At 45.8% G+C, this 15076-nt stretch overlaps 1 protein-coding gene across 3 annotated transcripts in view; it reads left to right on the top strand.

Moving 5' to 3' along the window:
- PTPRU (protein tyrosine phosphatase receptor type U) overlaps positions 1–15076 on the top strand; it is a 349047-nt gene that overhangs the window by 263277 nt on the left and 70694 nt on the right. For all 3 annotated transcript variants that reach the window (XM_044434925.1, XM_044434924.1, XM_044434927.1), the window contains exon 15: positions 11988–12145. In XM_044434925.1, the coding sequence (XP_044290860.1) occupies positions 11988–12145 (158 nt within the window). The remainder of the gene's footprint in view (positions 1–11987; positions 12146–15076) is intronic.

Here is a 15076-nt window from a genome sequence, read left to right as displayed (position 1 = left end):
CCTTTGTACACTCAAACCGTAGATTTTTCTTGCGAAAGATTCTTTATTGACCATAGCATTTTCCAGAAGCACAAACACCAGAATGCATCTTGGAGCATGCACTGAGCAGGTCCCTGAACCCACTTAGCATTTGCCTCCAAGAACGTTCCTTATGAACATTCTGGGGCCTTCTGAAAAGAACCACGCTTCCTCTCTGCATGCCCTCCTTTGCCAATCTCATGCCATGGGATTGAGAGCTATACCTGCCTCATCTGTGTCCGAGAAACCCCCCTGTTCCAAGTCTCCTCCCAACTGTACATCTTGGTTATTCTCAGAGCCCATCTGCCCACCTGGAGAGTCTGGCTGGAGATAAGCATCTCAACATCTGGAACTGGTCCACATTCCCCTTCCTGTTCCTCCTCTTCCTTCTCCTCTGAAGCCCACCCAGTGGGCCTCTGGGAAGGAGGGGTGAAAAGGTAGTGCTGATGGTACAACAGCCCCTCCATCAAGAAAATGAAGAGTCCAGGTTCCCAGCTTCCAATTCCCTCCTCCTAGCCAGCCCAGAGAAGTCAATCTGCTGGGCCAGATGCATGTTGGCTAACCAGAATAGGTAGGAGTCACAGCAGCTAAAGTTCCAGGATATGGGATTAGGCCAGGAGCAGAGCACAGCTCTGCGCTGGAGAGGGACCTGGCTTGCAAGAAAGCACGTTGGCCAGCACATTCTGCAAGGAGGGGGGAGGAATGTAGGAGATGGTGAAATGGAAACAGGCGAAGAAAAAAGCCCATCTAAATTGTCTTTGATTCAAAAGCTTGGCCATTTGAAAATGTTCAGGATTCTTGTGGTTGGTTTGAATGAGCAAATATGCTTCTCCTCTGAAGGGGTTAACTTATGGGAGTGATAGGCACATGGCTGAAGCTCCCCATGCTCCCCCACCCTTTGCTGGAGAACAACAGCAGAGTTCTATCCAAAGCGCCTGATGGAATGATCCGAGTGGGGGTGTCGAAGGAGGGGTTCACGGGCATTTTCAGCCTCATGAGACCTGCGGAAGAGTCCCGCTTATTCCTAAGCAAGTCCATTAAGAGAACTGAATGCCCAGCATAGATGGGGAGAAAGTTTTGGTAAAAGTTAGCAAAACCCAAGAATCTTCATAATTAAGGCTTGGTTGTAAGGAGATCCCCATGTTAACACAGCCTGAATTTTCTCAGGGTTTATTTCCAAGCCCCTGGGCCAAATCTGATATCCCAAAAGTTCAAGACAGGCAAGTGAAAAGCTCACTTTTCCGGTTTGGCCGACAACCAGAAAAGTTGTCTGCTGTCCTCCCTCAGGTGTTGTAGCACTGCCTTCACAGGGTGTTCATGCAACGCAGAGTCTTCAGAACAGATCAGCAAATTGCTCAAGTAAATATTGAGGAATTTACCCAGGAAATCTCAAAAAATCTCATTCAGGAAATGCATAAAGGCAACTGACATGCCAGACCATGCAATAGGTGTGACCAGAAATTCAAAAAAGCCATAACAAGTGAGGTTTTCCATTCAACACCTTCCCTTAGTCTAAGCATCCCTTAGGTCAAGTTTGGAGAAAATGTGAGCACAGCTCAGATGCTCCAGCGTCTGTGAGATTATAGGAAGTGGGTATTGATTGGAAGTAGTAGTGCAATTGTTGTTGTTGTTAGCTAATCAAAAGACTATTTGTCCATCTCTACTTTATCCATCTTTTGCCAGCAGAAGAAATTGTTCTGGAAAGGCTGGATGTATAAAGTACCAACTGCCTTCAGAAATGCTGCTCTAGCATAAAATTAGATGTTTCCCATGATGATCAGGTGATCATTAAAGTTGATACTGGGCCCTAGATTTGGGCTAATTTGCTTGATGGGAAAGGATACTGAGCCCCAGAAACAGTTTCACTTTGCAAGCCAGTGTTTTGGTTCTATAAGCTGCCTGGATCACCTTGCTCCCCGAATTTAGCAAATAGGAAGCCTAGGACGAGGTTTACTGTCACAACACTAAGTCAAGGGTTTGCAGTAAGGATATGCAACCTTTTCAGGAAGAATTGGTCAGGCATTTGTCTTTGCCGGTGGGGTGGGGGGCGTCAGGCCTGGGCTGCATTGGCCATTTGTGGTGGGGACCCTCTCCCCCTTTCTGTGGATTTCCCCAGTTCTCCCATTCCACAGAATCCAGTTCCAGAAGGTTCTGTGAGAGGAGGAGTGGGCTTAGCCCCTCTCGCCGCCACACTCAGCCCGCTTGCTCCTCACCACTTGCTCCGTCTGCTCCTCCTGTCCACTTGCCGTCTTGCACTCCATGCAGCTTTCTGTCCCCATCCCTCCATTACTGCCATCACAGAGCTGTGGGTCGGTGGTGAGGAAGGAAGGATATGGGTCCAGCGAGGGAGAGGGCTGGACAGGTGCTGCCAGGGTCTTGGCTGCTTCTTGGCCCACAGGGGCTGCAGTGCCACCTTGCTCCCCAACACGTTCCCACACAGGGTGCAGCTTGCAATGCTGGGCTGTGGTTTCCAGCTTAGGCATTGGGGTGGAATTTGTTCCAAAGGGGAATCACTGTGATAAAGTTGGGGAATTATCCAATGATCAAAGGTTGATGAGGAGGATATGGTGCTAGGGGAAGGCGCCATGGCTCTCTGTGGGGCTAGACTGGGACCTGAGGTGGACCCAATCTAACCCATGGAGCAGAGGATCAACATCCCTGGTCTATGTTACTCTGTAGCCACTAGAGTGTGCATTTGTGTGTGCATGTACACATCTGGAAGTGTTTGTGTACATAATCAGGATCACCAGAGACACAGATAGGCTGATAAAGATTTCAGATGTCCAGATACTTAAGCAGTTGCTGGCGTCCAGTTCTGAAATGTTTGTGGATTTGGAAGTTCTCCACCTTAGTTTCCCTGCACCTTGTCCAATTCTTTTGCGGGTTTCATATCCTCGATAAAGGGGGCATTGCATATCTGACTTGCACAGTCTATTTCTAATGTATTTATTTGGAGAGATATTAATGCATGTGCATAACCACTGTCCATTGAGGAACGTGTGCACATCTCTGTTGCTGTTATTCCTCAGCAGAATGTCGTTTAACCAGAAAAGGGCTTTGAGGAAGAGCTGTGGACATGGGAAGCTCCTCTTTCATGGACACACCTTCCTATCAGGAGCACCCTTTTGCTTCTGTGTTAACAACTGGAAGGCTGGTAGTCACAGCCCTTGCTCCAGAGAAGCGCGATCAGAAAGGATGTGTTCACCTGCTGCTGTTGCCGTGCCTGTCCCCATTTCTGCTTCCAGCCCACTTCTTGTTTAAAGCTTGTGGTGCAAATCTGTCCAATGGGGCGATTCCAGGTCAGCTGCAGCAACCGGCTTTGCAGACAGTGTGCTTCCTGCAATCCAGGTTAGCTACGTGCTGTTAGGGGTCTTTAAAGATACTGGAAAATGGATGTGCTATTTACCTTTGACAGCATGATGTGGTGCTGATGGAGAGAGGGAGTACTCCTTAGAAAGGCTTGTTTGATCGAAAGCAGTGGTGAGATGGGTGAAGATTTCTTCTTTCCTTCTGTCCTTTCATCCTTCCCTCCTGTTTGGAGGCTGCATTACCTTGCGAGTGACATGCCAGAGGCTGCAAGCTGGTGGTGGGCAAGGCTGAAGTCGGTTGTGGGAGGGCCAGAAGTAGGCAGATCACATCTTTTCTGTCTCCTGCCACACCCCTTTCTCCCCTGCCCTTCTGTCCCCCCCTTCCTAATGTCCCCTGTCTTCCTGATGCACGCTTTCTCCACCCCCATCTCTATCACTCCTTTTCTCTCCCTATTGTTCCTTTTACCCACTACCCCTCAGTCTGGCATCCCCTTTATTCTCCATCCCCTCCTGGCTACCCACATTTTCACTCTCTCCTTACATGCTTTCTATCTTCCTTCCACCCTTTTGATTCTCCCTCTCTGCCTTTCACTCCCTGCCTCTCTGTTACCCCCATTTCCCTCCTCTTTCTCTCTGCCACCCCTCTCTCTGACATCTCTCCTGCTTCTCCTCCCTTCCCCATCAGGCTCATAACTAACTCTTGCCATAGGCCTGAGCTGATTGCTTCTGGAGGCCTTTCAAAGCTGGGACAAGGACACAAGAACGTAGGCCCAGGGTGAGGCTGGGCTGCCCCTGATTGAAAGCTCTGGGTTGGCAGGTGACCTGGCTTGTCCCCAGGCAAGGGAGCATGTACAAACACTGCTTCCCATTTCTGACTGATTGCTTCCTCAGGCTCCTCTCCCTCCCTCCCTCCCTCCTGTCCCCAATCCTTTCCATGGACAATGGCTCAGGCTCTGGCCAATTGCCATTTCTAGGCACCCAGTATCCCATCTTCTCCTTCATTATTTGCTGAGAAAAGCCGCTTATGCAATATATGCTGTTTCTCTTTGTTTGCACGCTTGCCAGGAGGAACTACTATTCCTATTCCTATTACCCGTAAGTAATTCTCACTCACTCGTGCTCGCTCCACTGCTCATTGCTCCCAACCAGTTCCTTTCCTTGTGGCATAAATGTTCAGTGTGTCTTCTGTTTTGTTCATATGGGGAAAATGCTGCTTTAACAAAGGAACACAAAACCAAACATGGGAGGGGGGTGAAAAAGGGGCGCACAGCTGGAGGGGATCAGGACCTGAGATTCCCTTTGGAGGAGCCAGAAATGTCCAGAGCAAACATACTCCCGTTCCACCATACGCCATAGGATGGTTTTACACGTCTTGCTATGAGACTGTGATCCCTCCTTTTCATGGATGAATGTGAGGCTAGACCGATGTGGAGGATGAAAGGAGAGAGATGATGTTCTGGACTGATGTTCATCCTTAAGACATTCTTCTCCACGCTTGAGAAATGACTGTTCTTAGGAGAACAGGGCCTGCTGAGTGAACTGGCAACTGAAAAGATGAATATATTTTCCAGTGGCTTGAGGTGTGGCATCAAGAACGTATCAATATTCTTTGAAATATGTATTTAAGCAGATTCCAAATCCCTCATGGGCAATCTTATACCGGGATGAAGAGAATTATCGAAGGGGAAGGGGTTCATCAGCATGATCATCTTTGACTGCATTTCAGACAGCATAAGACAGCTTTTCTGAAGCATTTGCTACACATGCATCAGAACCTGGAACTCCCTATATCCTTAAATCTTCACAAACTGCGTAAAGCCAGGATATGGTATTCTGCTGTCTTGGTGCATGTTCTGCATGCATCAGCGTGAAAATTGAGCTTTACTTATTCCCTTTTTGCTGGGAATACGCCAACATTCAGGGTTAGCTTTCATGTAGACCTGTGGATCAGGGGTGTCCACATGACCACAAGCTCTGCAATCCCTGATAGGAAACAGTGGTGTAGATGTCATTGGCACCCAACATGAGGGTCCTTTCCTCTTTGGAAGGGATCCCCTTTCCTCACTTTCCCTTTTCCCAGGATTTTTGGTTTGGGAGGAGGAATTGTAGGGAGTTGCTGTACTGCCTTGTCCACCTAGGCCGCAGCTCTCCAGGCCCTCAGGAGGAATTTGCCCCATCACTGAGTCCTTTCCACTGGAAATGCCAGGGACTGGGGCTTCCTTCATGAAAAGCAAGTGCTCTCACACTTAGTAATGGAACCTCTCCATGGGGAAAGTAAAAGCCATCATAGGGTTGGCCGTGAATCAGAGTCCTCTTCAAAGGGCTGGACTTGACATGAGCTGCAGCCCATTTAAGGAGCGGGAGTTCAGGCTTGCCCTTCTTTTAATACAACGGGAGGTGAACGAATCTACAGGAGATTCAGTTGGATTTTGATTTCTATTACATTGACCTGCGGATTTCACGGCAGGTAAGCTTTTTCCAAGTTGCATGGGTTCCATGGACTTGTCTAAAAGAAAGTGGAGGGGGAGTGAGCACAAGTACACGTTAGAAAGTGCGTGAAAATCTCACACCAACTATCCAGTGCTGTCAATTGAGGAATACTGGTATGAAGGACTGATCATATGCAAAGCACACATGGAGCAGTTTAAGAAAAACCATATTAACCTGCTCAATGCTCACCTCCTAAAGCTGGAGCGGTCGCCAAAGCAGCTCACCTTCCAAAATCCACTGGGGACCCATATTAACTAATGTTGATTTTAACCCAGCCTTTCCCAACATGGTTCTCTCCAGATGTGTGGGACTTCAACTCCTAGCATTGCTTCGTAAGCATAGTCGTGGGAGAATGCTGGGAGCCGTAGTCTAGCACCCCAAAAGCAATAGATTGCATGATTTGAGTTTAATTTGAGGATCAGATCTACAACAGTGATTTCATTGTACGTCAACCCCCTTTCAACAACAACAACAACAAAATCTGATAAAATTCTGTTGGTGAGTCAATGCTTGCACAATTTTGGGAATGCTTTCTGAAAGAGATTCATTCCCATCAAACCAAAGAAATGGTGGGACTTGTTGATTCTGAAGCTTGCTTTCTAATACTGGAACTATTTCTAGTTTGTACAGTAGCTACTAACATACTCACTGATAAACATAAAAATCTCTTTTCTCTGTTTTCCTTAATCCATAATATACACATACTCATACCATTGCTAAATTGGTGGCATAAATAACATGGTGCTGGAAGAATTGAGATTAAATATCATTCAGATTAAATTAAACAAAATTTTGAAATGGGCGAATTACATGTTCGATTGATTTTTTTGTTGCAATTATTGCTTGTGATTGTTTATATGTACTCAAAGGTTTAATCAATTGAAATATGCTGGTACTGAAACGAGCAACAGTAGAAAAACATTTGGGAATCTCTGCCCTACATAATGATTTAGGCCATATCAAAATATGGCCTGGGTTTTGGAAGGAGCTTTTGAACTGTGTGGTCCAACAGCAACTTTCACCCAACCTGGAGAACTTGCAAAGGTCAAGGGTGGGAACCTTTGGCCCTCCTGGCATCCCAGATGGCCTGCCTGAAGTTTCTTATGTGGCCTCACTCCCTTTTCTTCTAGCCACCGATCATTTGGCAGTTTCCTGGCTTTTGGGCAGCTTTTGATCCCGTCCAAAAGGTTGAAATGCCTCTTCTAGAGCTCTTCCTCAAACTTGAACATGATAGAACACAGTCACAATACTATTGAGTTAAAAATGAACACTCCATCAAGTGTGTGAGTTGATGATGCTGTAATTCTCCTCTACTGGAATTTTCCAAAGTTATTAGCACAGTAGTGATTAATATAACACTACAAAAATGGAATCATCATACGAGTGCTTGTTTCATTGGACCAAGATTATTTTTGTACAGTGTTTAATGAACACTCATGCGTTCTTTTTTGCACTGATAAGCACCACAAATGCAAACTATTTGATTTTGCATCCACTTGTATTCTCTCTATGCTTTTTTGCTGTGTTTAGTAGTGTACATTAATAGCATAAGTATATTAATGGCACAGAGAGTAAGGGAGATGCAAATGAATGGAAGGAACTGAAAGAGGCAGCAAATCTATTCCAGAATTTAACTTTAATCCAGGATAAACCAGAATTCAGGAGGACTCAGGGGCATGGCAGAGAGAAGCAGTCAATGAACAGAACAGGGGAAATTTACTATACCTTGAATATTTAGCAACCTTTTAAAAACCAAGTGACTTTAACTGCACAGTTCCACTCTTGAGTATAGTGCCCCTACTAAAACCACCCACTCAGGATGGGAGTTATGGGGGTGGGCTTTAATTATTCACTCCCCCCATTGCAATCCCAGTCTGGATCATCCATACTCCCCCTGCTCCATGTTTGCAATTTGCACTGCAAAGAAAAGGTCTGTTTCATTTCTTTGGAAACTCTTTTTCCCAATGCTGGTTGCAGGCATGGCTGACCAGACCTGGACTGGGGCTGTGACAGCAATGGGATATGAGTTGTAGTCCATGAACCATGTTTGGGTAGGAATCCTGATCGCTGGCGATTTGTGGTGGGAGGCTCTGTACTCGAGGTCAAAACTGTGCAGTTAAGGTTACATGCTACTTAGCTCTTTGGATGCATTCTTATGATTCCGTCATCCTATTATCACCTTGATGCTTCCCATCTCGAATTCTGCATAATCAAGAATGGAATCAGAAGTGTTTTTTTCTGGCCTATTGTTGGAGCAAAAGACACATTCTGTTGAGTTGTCTTTGTGATAATCAGTAATGCCTACACTTAAAATCATGTTTAAAATAGTCAATAGTATAATTCATGGAAAAATGCAGCATCACAATGCAGGAACTTGGAATTTGTGTGCCACTTTCCCCATCATGCTGTCCTGCAGAGGCTTAGGGTGACAGGTCCCCTCACCACTGGCCATGCTGTCTGGGGATGATGGGAACCATAGCTCATCTGCATAGTGCTGCATTGGCAAAGGCTATTGTATTCATTGAGTATACTGAAAGAATCAAGGAAGCAATAGTAATTTTGCTAGAGCAATAGCAATTTTCCTGTGCCAGATGGGAGGGCTGCTAAAATCTCCGAGCAATGATGCCCCCCACATCTTTTCACTGCAGTTCTCCTAAAATGCCTATTAAGAGTGAGAGGAAAATGATGTTTATTAGAAATTACATTTTCTTATCGAAGAAGTCCACTGCCAGTGTAATTTTCCACAGGGGAATTTTTCCTTCTAGTTGATCCACTTCCAGGAGAGCAATCTTTCATAAATCAAGAAGGGGGAAATAATGGAAGCAATTAGAAAGAGGGTGTTTAATCTGAAAATATAGCAGCATAGATAGTGAGACAAAAACATTTTTGACTGGTTCTACATTACATTGATAGGGTGGTATTGATGGACCCAGCACCCTAGCCTCAGCTCCCAGCAGGCTGTATGAAGTCAGGTGGGCATGGCCACCCCCCTTGATGTCGTTGGATGTGGTCATGTTTATGTGATGTCATTTGTCTCTGGGCTGACGAGCTGGATGGATCGTTCATCCAGTGCTTGGACCAAGGTCCAGGCTTCGCTGCACTCACTCCTGCTAGGAAGAGGAGCATTGCACATGGTGAAGATGAGCTGGCTTGGTCCCCTTTGCCTGCCTTTGCCTTCCCTATCCCTTCTCTTCTTGGGAAGGAGGTGGGGTGGAAGATGCTGGACTGGCAGAGCATCCTTTGCTCTTGCACTGCAGGAGGAAAGTGGGCACGGCTGACTTGACTTCATAGCATGATTTTCCTGGCTGGGAAAGTCCATGTACAGTGAAACTTGGAGAAGCCTGAGCTGATCTGTGATTGGAGAGGGTCATGGGGATTCTGCTCCTCAACCTTCCCAAGGAATCACCTGTGCAATAATACCACTCCCAGATGGGAAGGTGAGGGCATCCAGGGGAACCTCCTCTGTGATCTCTGAGCCATGATGTCAGTGGGGAGGGGGGGTTCTCTCTGCCTCTTCCTGTTGCACAGCCAAGGAGGTTGGGCCCACAGAAGTGACACAAACATCCATGGACAGGGTGAGGTCCATGGAACAAAGGTTCCAAATCCTGCTCTTCCTGAATGAGAAGACTCAGGACGTGCAGATTCCATTCCATCTGTTCCATTCTGACCGTGTTTTGCAGCTTGCCAGGCATTTTTCATTTGGTCGTATCTCATGGATGGAATCAGATTATTTTTAGAAATGTGCACGCATTTTGTTCCTGTCTGCATGTAAATGGACATGCATTACCACTGATACATGCTTACAGTAATGTGCATTTACTGTAATTTTTTTTAAAACTGCTTCATATTCGGTAGAGTTAATGCAACTCAGAAAAAGCCAGTCTGCTCAGGAATCCATTGATCAGTTTCACAAATATCAACCCTCATTCGAATCCATTGCAGATTTCCCCAACATGCCCAAAGCAGACCAGTGCCTGGCCGTTTTGTGGTGGTTGTGGGATGTCAGGGGTTGGACATTATCCAAAAGAGTCAGAAGTTAAATACTTGTTTGTAAAATAAAATTTAAGTGTATACAACTTAAATTCAGGGCTTAATACTGTCTGATGAGCCAATCTCTCTTTCCAGCTCAGCCTCAAGTTATGTCAAATGTCATCACACATTTCCTTGGAATTATTTGTCCATCCAGGAGTTAAGCAACATTTTGGGAGCTTTTGCAGGGTCAAGGGCATCCTTCCACTTCTAAAAATATGGCAAAGCGGTTTCCTCCGACACCCCGCTGAACTTTTGAATGATCTAAGCTGTGACCTTCTCATGCTTATTTTGCAGCTGAAGCTTCAGACGCCCTTGGCAATGACAGTGGGATAGTTATGACCATTTGTGAGGAATTCTTGGGGGGAAAATATGGGCGCTTCCCTTGGCTCATCTCGTCCTTCCTACCTCACTTATGACCCTTTGGGCATAATTGGGATCTTCTCTGAATTGTTTTGCTAATTAATAGAACCCTTTACATTAAAAAACAAACAAACTTCTGGTGTCTCTATCAGAAGATAATATTCAAATACAACCCATAGTAATAAAATCCTGAATGGGTGATTTGAGCTCATCCCATCCGAGAGTCTGTCCTTCCAAGCTGGGTCTATGTGCATTGGGTTTTCTTTAAATTCATGCACATGGGGCAGACCAGAACCTCATGTGAAACCTGGTTCTGTCCTTCTTCTTCAGCATGTGCTAAAGTGGCCCTCGTCCTCTCAGTGGCTTCATAGTATCACTGCCAAGTTTGATTGGTGAAGGCCGGATGAATGCGCAGAAAGCCAAGGGCAGGACACTTCAGCACATCAGTTCAAAGCCCCAAAACACCCCTTGAGCATCTATCCCAGAATTCACTTGGGTGATGATGCTGGAACCAGTGGTGCTGAGCATGTCTATGTTGAAATCAGGGGGCAGGTCACACACGTGCAGCAGGGTCCATCACCTGATATCCTATCTCATGATTTCTTAGCACTTGATTGCTTGGAGCAGAATCTGTCATTTGTCTTTGCTGAAAAGCAACTGTGGGTGATGTGAAAAATACGGTTAGAGAGAAGTATTTTGTCCTCCTCCTTTGTAATAGTCTTCTATCCTGTGATCTTGATTGGCACACTATTTTTAATCTCGACAGCTATTAATGTAAGCATGTAGACGGCCCTGTATGAAATCCCACCTATTACTAAAATGCATACAGGAGAATGCTGGCTTATAATTTCCCTTCCTTTCCCCAATTCAGTAGAGATACTCGGCATCATGGAAGTCACGACCCTGGAACTTTAGGGAAGGTGGGGAGGAGGTTGGTGCTTGGAGAACAAGTGGGTTACCAGGAAAGAGCATTTGAATATCATCCCCCTAACTTATAGGTCAGTAGCTTTGTCCCACCTCCTCTCACCAGAATGAAACTGTGTGAGATGGATGTTGGTACTCTGCTGCAGTTGGACGGTTGACCAAAGAGAAGGAGGCACCAATCAGCCTCACAAGGGGGTGCCTGGGATGGGAAGTGCCACAGCTCGAAACGTTATTTTGGCACTGGATTTAGCAGCAGGTTTCAGTGTTCGTTGTACACACTGAAGCAGCAAGACCTGTCTAGTGTTTGAGGGGCGACATCCTGGAAAGGCTGCGTATGCCTCCTCAAATGCCATGTAAGAAAGGCATGGCATAAACAAAGGAAATGCACTAATATTAATTTTGTGAAGCAGTTGAAAGGTGTAGAGGATTCCAAACTGAATATCTCAAACCATGAAGCTGTGAAGAGGGAGCTCAGTTTGATCCCGTACTTGGATATGGCATTTTATGCAAATATCAGTAATAGTGAAGTTATATATATGTAGTTGACCTAATCTGAAAACAGTCAGGGGGCATGATGTGTCAACTGCCATGAAATACACTGTACATGACACAATAAGCCCCAGTGGACATTCTCTGGCTCTCCAGATATTTTGGCCTACAGCTTCCATTATTCCTCACCATGACCTACGTGATTTGTAGACCAGATCATTGGAGCACTATAGGTTACCCACCCCCACTGCAGAGCTCATCACCTCCCATCTCCTCTCCTCTTCTCTTTCATAAACCTAACTTGCAGAGGGGCACCCTGAATGGATCCCTTAATCTAATAAATCCTACTTCCCCTCTTTGTACCAGGAAACCTGTCAACATGGCTAAAGCTACCATTAACTACCGCAACGAGAAGACACATATGATGAGTGCAATTGATCGGAGCTTCACTGACCAAAGTACCCTCCAGGAGGACGAAAGACTGGGTTTGTCCTTCATGGATGGACACAACTACAGCAACAGAGGTAAGCTCTGAGCAAACAGATGCAGTAAGTCGGTTGGCTCTCAGCTCCATTCTCTCTGCCCAGGATAAGCCAGTGGAATGTATGCTCAAGGGGAATGTGGATTTTATTTCTAATTTAGTCAGTACTACATCACTGCAAGGACTTTGCAAAGGCAGCAGACCAATCTCTTGGTAGGGCATCAGATCTCTTGCCTGTGGGCCATTACATCCTTCCTGGTTGGGATAGAGAGAATGAGAGAGAGAGAGAGAGAGAGAGAGAGAGAGAGAGAGAGAGAGAGAGGCCTTTTTAATGGCCATCTCCTAGCAGAAAACAAGTTTTCACCCAGAGGGGACAGAGTGCCTGTATCCCTGTTGCTTTCCAGACCACTGCAGGTAAAGTACTGGGCCCCGGAATGGCAGGGCAGAAGTACAGTGAGGATGTTGGTGGCTTGCACAGTGTGGAGGCCAGCACAGCCCTGCTTGCCTTGATACTGCACAGCATTTCCCACCATTTAGAGCAGGGGCGCTGTCAAGTGCAGGCAAGGAAGGGTACCTGCCAGGTAACCACACCCCAGTGAGGGCCCAATGGCAACCACCCTGTGGGGATGCTCCTCCTCTTCAGCACTGCAGCATCCTCGTCCCCTTGCCTCTCACTGGGCTGGGCAACAATAGCGGTGGGAAAGAGTAGCATGTACAACGGAATGGATCCACTGAGCGTGTCTTGCCCAGAGGTCTTCAGAGACTGGAGGCAGCATTAATCCCAGGTGTTGGCTTTGGCTTGGAAAGATCTGCATAACTTAAGACCCGGCTGTCTGAGGAATCCACCTATCTCAGCATGGTTCTGCGCAGTAGGACCAGCAGAAGAAACCCTTTAAGACACCCTCACTTGCACAAGTTCACTTGCGGGCCACCCAGAGAAGGGATTCCCCAGTCTGGCTTCCAAACTCTAGAGCTACCTCTCTTTGGAGTTGAATCTGGTCTCCACTCTCTTTATGGCCAATCAGGAAAGGTGCCAAGATATTTTTCTTTAAGCTTGGCTTCTGAAATAGTTGTGGTGGTTTTGAAGTTTGTTTTCGATGCTTTACAATGTTTTCATTCCACAACTTTAAAAAAAAGTGAACATTTTGTAAATGACCTTGGCTGGTTTCACAAAAAGCAAATAAACAGGCATTCGAACAGGGGTGCTTTGGTAATCATCTCTTTTGAATGTTTGCAGCAATTCAGGTATTTGTTTGCCACTTCAGTAACAACTTGGTGTGACTTTGCCCACTTCTCTCCCCCAACCCTGTTCCTCGTTCATATGCTTTCTTTTCTCACCTTTTTCTGCAATGTCTGATCTGTCGTGGATGCACAGCCTGTTTCTTTAGCCCCATCCATCTTCTCTCACTTGCTGAAATATGGCTCAGTCTCACGCTATCTGTAGCTGCCCTCTCACATCTGCTTTCCTTCAAGTCATTTCTCTCTTGAGGGATACAGTGATGGCGTTAGTGATGTGGGCTTCCTCTGACCTTTTAGGATGTTGTGAAACTACGATGAGATGATTAAAGAAGACAAGAGAGCTAGCAAGACAGGACTGTAGCTACTAGGGTCATGTGGGGATTTGCCTGACTCTGGGATATTTCCAAGAAAGGAGAAAATGCTCATTCACACACCACCAAATGAGAGTTTCTAGCAGGGGTTGACAACTTTTGGGGCTAGTTTCCCTCCTCTGGGAACTGAGCCAGGGTTGTACCTTCCATGGAATTGCTGCTATGCCATCAAATGCATTGCTGAAATTTGTTGGTGCAGTGGCAGAAATGGAGTGAATTTATTATTAAACAAGGTGCACAGAGAGTCCTTCCCCACCCCTGGTTTTAAAGCAAAATTGCATTCTCTGAAGCCTCGGGAGAGTGAATTTTGATGTAAACAAGCTGTACTCTCCTGCTTGCCTTGTCGAGCAGTAAAGGTGCAGAATTCTTTGCAGCTGTTGCACCACTGAATCTTGGGAGGACAGGAGGCAACTCAGCAGGGCTGCAGAAGTGGCCGGGGAACACATTCTGCATTCCCTTGTTTAGCAATGCCTGGAGCATCCAGCGAGTTTCATATTATTGTATCAGGGTCTATAGCCATTGAACAGGTGATGAAATGAACAGATGAGCTGTATAGCCGTTTCATGTTGCAGATGCTGGCAGAGGGTGCCTCTGCTTCGGTGCAGTCTGCTCCTAGAACTGTGCTTTATCTTTGCAGTCAGGTGGTCCAAGCAAGGCTACAACTATAATGTGATTACAGGACAACTACCCTGCAGCTTTAGCATTGGCCTTGGGCAAGTGGATTATGATATGCAGGAAATTCCAGACCTGTATCTACAGAGATATGAGCTTGTTCAGTTTACCTTGTGTTTATGAATATGGGTAAATATTGATTGATCAAAGCCTGAGCGGTATGCAGTGGCAGCAGGAGAAGGCGATGAAAATGTATTTGGACAATGTGTATTGAGGTACACGACAGGTCTTTTGTTTTCCTGTTAATTAGATTTGAACTTCATGGTTTAGATCTGAAATAAATACGCAGAAGTGCTGGTTTTGAAGTGTCCTGGACAATTTTATTCCAAGGTCTTGCTTTACAATCCTGGGGTCAAATAATTGATTGGCATAGCTGGATTAAGAATGGCCAATGCTTATTTATTTATTTTGGAAGTATGCCATGTTCCTGGATAGATATTTACTAAAAAGAACATGTGGTTTCCATCTTTGAACATATTTGGCACACATTTTGCTCAACCCCACCTGATCTCTGCTTAGATTGTGACTATCTTACTGCTTTTTACCCGAATAATTTGCAATCTTCTTTATTTGGAATGCAGGGCTAGGTGGAAATATGCTTTGGTGCAGAAACCAATGAACTTTATGACCTGCATCAGTTCTGCTGGAGCAGTATCTTGTCTCAGCTTGCATGCAGTTACAGTTTTGACTTA

The sequence above is a fragment of the Varanus komodoensis genome, unplaced genomic scaffold (genome assembly GCF_004798865.1).
Source record: "Varanus komodoensis strain SLA01 unplaced genomic scaffold, ASM479886v1 scaffold29_1, whole genome shotgun sequence".
Lineage (NCBI taxonomy): Eukaryota > Metazoa > Chordata > Lepidosauria > Squamata > Varanidae > Varanus > Varanus komodoensis.
Note: the sequence above shows the minus strand (reverse complement) of the source record. Positions and strands in the feature narration are given on the sequence as shown.